We start from the raw sequence: 7,500 nt of genomic DNA on the forward strand, positions 1-7,500 counted from the left end.
AAAACCCAATGATAAAAGTGAGAAAACAAAGAAAGCCCGGTGTTGAGGCCCATATATTTTACCTGTACTAAGCTTGATATAAGCATAGGCAACATGGAGATAGGAAAACGTAGCAGGTTGAAGAGAGTGAGGGAAACAAAAGCCTTCTTTGCATCCAATATATTCTCTGGAGATAAACTAACATATGTTGCAAAAGTGGCCAAGGACACCTGTGGGAAGGGAATAAACAATGCCAATCTTAAAAAATAAATCAAAACCTTTATCTTAAAAAAGACAAGGCAACAACACCCAACAAACAGTGCATAAATCATAGCACAGAAATGCTGATGCACACCCATATTGACTAAGCCACAAATACTTTAAAAAGGCCTTTTCTTGCTGACAAAACCTCATAAAATTAAAACACACCAACATAAACTGTTTCTTTAATCTTTCTATATACTGGTTGTAAAACTATGTACACGCTCAATACTCATCGTGATTGAAAACATCTTCTGCTCCACATAATATTACCCTAAAATAAGGTAAGTACTTAAAACAAGTCAAAAATACTTCCACCTTAACACAACACTCTAAAAATTGGAAATAAAGCAAACCCCTTAAAACCAACCCCTTTTATAAAAAAGTAAAATAAAAAGTTTTTTGCAGTTATGGTTTTCAAATCTAATCCTCTATTTGATATATAACAAATGGCAACCTTGTCATTGAATCACGGAGAAATTCAGAGGGTAATGGGAAAAAAAATTTTTAGCTCCAGAAATGTGATGGGTTGATAACACATATGTCATAAAAAATGAAAAAGGTCCCTGGAAAAAGGATGTAGGAGATGTCATAGTTACTAATATAGTACTAAATTTTTTAAAAAGAAATTACCTTTTTTCCAATATGTTTGCTACAGTGATACCCGCTTAGTAATAGCTAAGAGTCTATTCATAATGAAAAGGGGTTTACTCTCTTTTCTCTAATGTTAAGTTGATTCTTAACCCATTCTCATGGTTTCATGACATCCACTGTGTTTTCGTGCTCGCCACAAGGATTCAATTAGCGGTCTATTTACCTCACCTGACTTTTTGTTTTTTAGGAATTTTTTTTTTAATGCTATATATCAAAATTGTCTTATAAAACAATGACTTATAAAATAAGTTATTTTAAAAAGCTAATAACAATGAAATAAGAGAGAAATTATGAAATTTTGTTTAAAAATTTTATCTTTCATCATCCATTAAGGGGTAAGCCAAGGGGTAATGGCTGTATCCCCCTTTGCTTCCCGCCACAAAGGGGCCCTCCGCAAGTCTCCCGGCAGCCCCCGGGCCCCTCCTAACCCTTGGCAAAACTCATCAAGCTGCCCGCATGACCCCCTGGCGCCCTGGGCCTCATCCACCCGGATTTGTCTTGTAAGAGACAACCTGTGGGCAGGGTCTGGACAAGGCTCCAAGGCATAAAATGTGCCGGTCCTTCTGCTTAGGTACCAATATTTCCAAATGCTCTTGTTTATCAAGTTCATGTGTTGAAAAGTGTTGGTGCAAGGACCTTGCCTCAGCCCTGAATTAACAGGGAAGGAGTTCGACAGGTTCCACTACACTTACAGCACTTCAGTACCAGTATATAGACTTGCTATTTTACCAACAATATATGTCAGAATTCCCCTAAATCTCAGGATCTCCCATAGAAATTATTGATGCACCAAGTCAAACACCTTCTTGAAGTCAATGTAGGCTGCAAGCAACCCACAACCGAACTCACAAAGGCATTCCACAATTACTCAAAGTGCTAGGATACAGTCTACTGTGGACTTCCCAGGAGTGAATCCAGACTGCTCCAGTCTTTGGTGCCTTAGTAGGTGGTCGCAGATCCATTTCAGAAGAATGTTGGCAAAAACCTTGCCTGGTATACTGAGTAGTGTGATGCCATGTAGTTGACTCGTTGATGACTCAGTATTTATGGAGTTAATAAACTAAAATTAAAGTGGATATACATCTGCAAACATGACTCTGCACAATGATGCACTGCATGCAATTCTTTTGTAATGCTTGATATGCCTTGAAGAACACAGGTGAAACTGCATAAACCATCAAAATATCACTGATGACCAGGTTTGGGTCACGGATGTCTTGACACCCAGCAACAGCAATTTAGTATGATCCCCTGCATCTGACCTCTAAGTTCGCTCCCTGCACTCGCCATGACCAGGTCAGCACCAACCTCCAGCCCCCCATGGCTGGCTGGCCGGACACACAACCCCGTGTTCCCTTCACTGTATAGTACTCTTCCTTAATGAAGAGTCAAGTAAACAAGTATGACTATCACTGATAGCCACTGTGCTAGGTTGTGACAGCCCTTTACACTACCCCTCATGCCTGAGGACCATCCCTGGCAGGGGGGGGGGGGGGGGGGTAGTGTGTTTTTGAGTTAGCTGGCCTATGTTATACATACACGAATGAGGAAACTATCAAAAGACTGTTAGAACCTAAATTGGGGTATTTCTTGGGAGGGGCAAGGGAATAAGCACCAACAGGTAAACATCTATACTTGACCTAATATTTACAAAGCATAAAGATGACAATAAGGATATGGAGTACTGCCCTCCTCTAGGAAAAAGTGATCAAGTAGTAATTAAGTTGAAATACTGCCTGCTACAAGAAACTCATTGTAAGTAAGGAAAGGAAAGGAATGTACAATTAGAAGAGACGTGATTATAGAAGCCTTAAATATTTCTTTGACAGTATAAGCTGGGAAACCCTCCTGAATGAAGAGAACCTTGATATGCAATATACTAAATTTTGCAAAGTCTACACTCACACCTCAGGCTGTTTTTATTTCACACTCCATGTGTGAAATAAAAAAAGATTCAAAACTGTAATTAATATTTGGCAGCCATAGCTGCATTTTAGTGTCAACAATTCATTTACCGAAATATTCAAAAGTGTGTCTGAACATTAATAAAAAAATAAAATTAGGGGCAATATGTTGGCTGAAGAAGCACAAAATTAAGTAAACGTAAAATTACAACAGTTATTGAAAAACATTTTCGTGATTCAATCGTTACTTACCAAGAATGGCGTGCAGGCCCAAATGAAGGAGGTTCCAGCTGTAAGGTAGGCTGTCTGCTTCAAAATCTTAATCTCTTTACCTCGCACTGCTAGAACTTGGTCTTCAAATGAGGGTTCCCATGCATACAATTTGAGAACCTTAATGAAACAAAAAAACAAGAAAAAAATATGAAACATTATATCACACATGAAAATTAATATTGTACAATACAACCTATATATTGTTTATTTCTAAATAAAAGCTTTCTCCAAAAGTAACCCTCAAAAGATGAATAATTTTCTATTCAATTTTATAAAAAAAAAAAAAAAAACACTACATATTATTAGCAACAGCATTAGCCATACTCACTTTAATTCCATTCAAGATTTCATTCATAAGTTTTACACGCTGGTCTTTGTTCTTCATTTGTTTGATCTGGAGTTGTTTTGTTCGGTTGGCCATAAACCCATTCACTGGGATCAAAATGATCATAACCGCCAATCCTGACAGAACCGATGGTCCTAGAAAAAAATAATAAACTACACACTGAAGAGCACAAGAACACATGCATACACACATGCATGCACAAACAATGCAGGCACACACACACTCAATTAGTCACTCACTCTCTCTCTGACACACATATTGATTTATATATACTTGGAGTTTAAGAATTTATATATATTATATATATATATATATAATATATATATATATATATATATATATATATATATATATATATATATATATATATATATATATATATATATATATATATATATATATATATATATATAATATATATATATTTATTTATTTATTCATATATTCCAAGTATACACTGATAACTCTGACAGTAGATCATAGACCTCATGGGATCAGAAAGTATCACTTTGATAATTAGGCAGATCCTAGGTATCTGTAGTGGAAGTACTACATGGTCAGCTTACTGGTGAAAAGGTTTTGTAGTACTTACAATACAGGAGCAAAGAAATACAAATTTGCTCATTTTGAATTTGGATCAAGTTTACGTTAATGCTTTCTGAGTGGGTTTACAGACCTGAATACAAACATAGTACACACCAGCTCTAAAGCTCCAGTATATTGCAGTTGCCAAATATTAATTACCACTCAATCTTCTTTATTTTTCATAGAGCCATATGAATTTGAATTTACCAAATTTTGACTAAATACTATGGAAAATATAGTGAAAATGGGCCTTCACTGAATGTTTAAAAAGTTTATCATTTTTGGGACCTAATATTCATATATATAAAAATTAAAATGCTAGCCTATAGCTATATGAAGTTGCTTTTAACATATCTAGCATTTTTTTTTTTTTTTTTTTTTTTTTAAGGCCCCTTTGATGTACCAGAATCCATGCATCATGCACAACTTGGAGATATCATATATAACTCACCTAAGAGATCCCAGAGAAAGTAGAGAGCAAGAGCAATTTGCATTGGAGCAGACCAAAGCATGTTCACATAGGTGGTGAGATCCATGAAACGCTGTGCATCTACAGACATTAGATTCACTATTTCTCCAACAGTAGATTCTTTTCTTGCTGAAGAGGAGATCTTTAGGGCCTGAAAACAATCATTGTATAATCATTCTAGATTGCTAGTGTTAAATATATATAATTACTATTCATCCTAAAAGGTTATCCTAAAACCAGCAAAAAAAAAAAAAAATCACAAAATTTATTCATTCAGTTTTACATTATATAATTTTTATATGGTCTTTTTCACAAAATTTATTTATTCAGTTTTACATTATATAAAGTTTATATGGTCTTCTACTACATTGTACAAACACCCATCCATCCTCCTGAGTAAGAGGTAACAAACTGATTGTCTCAGAGTATGTAAAATATTGAGAGGGAATCATTAGACAGAATATGTAATTTATAAATTGTATTCTCCCTGGACCAACACACCTCTAAACCCATTGTTTAGCTTAATCAGTTGGCTCCAGGTACCTCATGGTGCGAGGGAGGACCAAAATCCAGGCATTATGCTTCCTGACTGGTCACTTTACCAGGTGCATAGCTCACAGGCCCAGCATATAATCACACTCCCATGAAGTATCAAGACTCCTTACCTTTTCTTTGTAATGCTGTTGACAAATTTTCTGCAGGCATGTTTTTGCTGTTTTGCCATTTTTCAGGGTCTACATTTGTATTTTTATGCTATATCAAGATTTTTTATTGAGCACATTCTACATTAACTCTCAAGGTAGTTTACTTACTGTTCAATAACAGAAACAATAAATACCATTGTTACTTGTGTAGCCTTTTATATTTTTCCTTTTTAAATTTTCTGTACAAACACACACAACCCTCACTGCCTGTAAAGATCGTGAGGAATAGGTTCCTACATGTGGACTTACTGTTCTGTCTGTAGAGTGTCTTCTCCCAGAAATGGTTAGCAGCTAGTAAATTTCACCCTCATGAACTGATCAAAATCCTGCAGGAGCTCTCATAAATCCCTTTTCTGAAGGCCCACTCAGTCAATTTCACTCCAATTCATAATGTTTGTCCCCATCACCCAATGCTCAACAAAAAGATCCTATTACGACATGTTCCTGCACCTCAGCCAATTTTTTTTCCATGACGACACATTCCTGAAACCCACTCCTCATTTGTATTTTTTAAAGGCTAGATATCCACATCACCCAGATTCACTGAGTTAAGGCAAGTCATCCTGGCCTGAACCCAGAATCTATCTTTTGCTCTACCAGGATTGGGTAATAATAATGACTGGATTATCAGGCATCTGCAGCATAGGATCATTCTACCCAAAAAGTTACATCTCTTATAATAAACTAACCTTGCGATATACAGCAGAGATGACTCCAGTGCGAATCTGGAGGCCCACAATGAACATCTTCATGAAGTACTGAGCCAGCAAGAAAGACTGCACTTGTGCACAGATGAGCATTAAGCAAGCATAAAAGTATCCTCGCCAAACTGGTTCACTTTCTCCTTCTTTATCACTCTCAATGTAACTGATTAAGGCACTATAAATAAAATAAAATAGAAAATAACAGATACATGGTAATTTGTACATAAAAGTATATCGAAATGTAATCAGATGTTAATAATAATTTTTCTAAATTTTCCATTCTTTTGAGTCAATTAATATAAACTAAAAGTAAAGCTTTAATGTAAATTATATATATACATTATCTTTTTTTTTTTTTATCTATATAAGATTGCAAATACACTGTAAAGATTCAACTTTCTCAAACAAAAAGGTCACAACATTTTTCAATAAAAAGAAAATTAATGTTTTTAAGATCTGTTTTCAAGTTCCACTCATATAGTTATTTAACTCCAACAGGTATTATGAGGCAATTACACTGCCTAAAAGAAGTAAATTATAATCTATAAAAGCTCTAAGTATAAAAAAAAAAAAAAAAAAAGTTATAACTCAACCTCATACACACAATGTCATCACTCATATTTTTTCTAACTGACCTTAGTATTTGTGGGCTGATAAATTGTAGGATATCATGGAAGAGTTTGAAGACAGCTCCAAAAAAGAATGTTGGCCCAAATGTGCGCACTATTGTTGGCAAAATGGAAAGGTAGTGCTCCTTGTTCCCCGCAGTCCCGGAGATTTCCACGTGGGCCGAGGCATTCGTGTATTTTGCAGACGTGTGAGATTCCCCCTTTCTATGGAGAGGATACATGCTAATAAGCCTTTCTTTACATAAGGAATTCAACTCCATTTTTTCTTCACCTTCTTTATTTCACTGTGTAAACATAATAAATTACAGTTCAACAGCAATAATTTCTATACAAGGAGAATAACATATTCAGAACCAGAAACATATATAAAAAATGTAAGTTCAATTTAAAAGGAAAAACACTAATATTCTATAGAACAGTTCTTACTATAAACACTTTCATCTATCTACCGACTGTCTACATATCTCATGCTAGCCTACATCAACAGTTCTGGCTCTTCATCAAATACACAAATAACATTGTCACTTTCCAGAAAATACATTATTGGTCATGATCATTCAACATGATTTACCACTTTTCATATGCAAGGTACTACTATGTTCAATGAAAAAAGTATTATTAGTTAAGAAAGGAGAAAAGAAACATACTTAAAATAATTTAACTAAAATCAGAGTCATCAGCATTCATATGGAATAATAATTACTTGAGAAGTAAACATTTTCTCATAGATATCTGGCAAAGTATAAGTACAGTTAAGAATACTGGATAAGAGAATTATAAATTAGAATCTAAATGAAAATACTAATTTTCCAAGCAAAAACAATACTGTATAAATAATTTGTTTTCATTGCCTTTGTCCCAAAATATGAAGTACACATACAAACTTATATTTATATATAATACATATGTGTGTGTTGTGTGTTTATATATATAGATTATACATATATAATATATATATATAGATATTATATATATATATATAATACACATAT

The 7,500-nt window shown here is 34.5% G+C and overlaps 1 protein-coding gene across 1 annotated transcript in view; it reads right to left on the reverse strand.

The window, feature by feature from the left end:
* LOC119575572 (multidrug resistance-associated protein 1-like) overlaps positions 1-7,500 on the reverse strand; it is a 61,013-nt gene that overhangs the window by 45,731 nt on the left and 7,782 nt on the right. Inside the window, exons 4-9 of the mRNA XM_037923222.1 lie at positions 6,515-6,712; positions 5,865-6,054; positions 4,454-4,622; positions 3,400-3,551; positions 3,051-3,188; positions 50-209 (exon numbers count right to left, since the gene is read on the reverse strand). Coding sequence (XP_037779150.1) covers positions 50-209; positions 3,051-3,188; positions 3,400-3,551; positions 4,454-4,622; positions 5,865-6,054; positions 6,515-6,712 — 1,007 coding nt within the window. The remainder of the gene's footprint in view (positions 1-49; positions 210-3,050; positions 3,189-3,399; positions 3,552-4,453; positions 4,623-5,864; positions 6,055-6,514; positions 6,713-7,500) is intronic.

This window comes from Penaeus monodon, chromosome 7 (assembly GCF_015228065.2).
Source record: "Penaeus monodon isolate SGIC_2016 chromosome 7, NSTDA_Pmon_1, whole genome shotgun sequence".
Classification (NCBI taxonomy): domain Eukaryota; kingdom Metazoa; phylum Arthropoda; class Malacostraca; order Decapoda; family Penaeidae; genus Penaeus; species Penaeus monodon.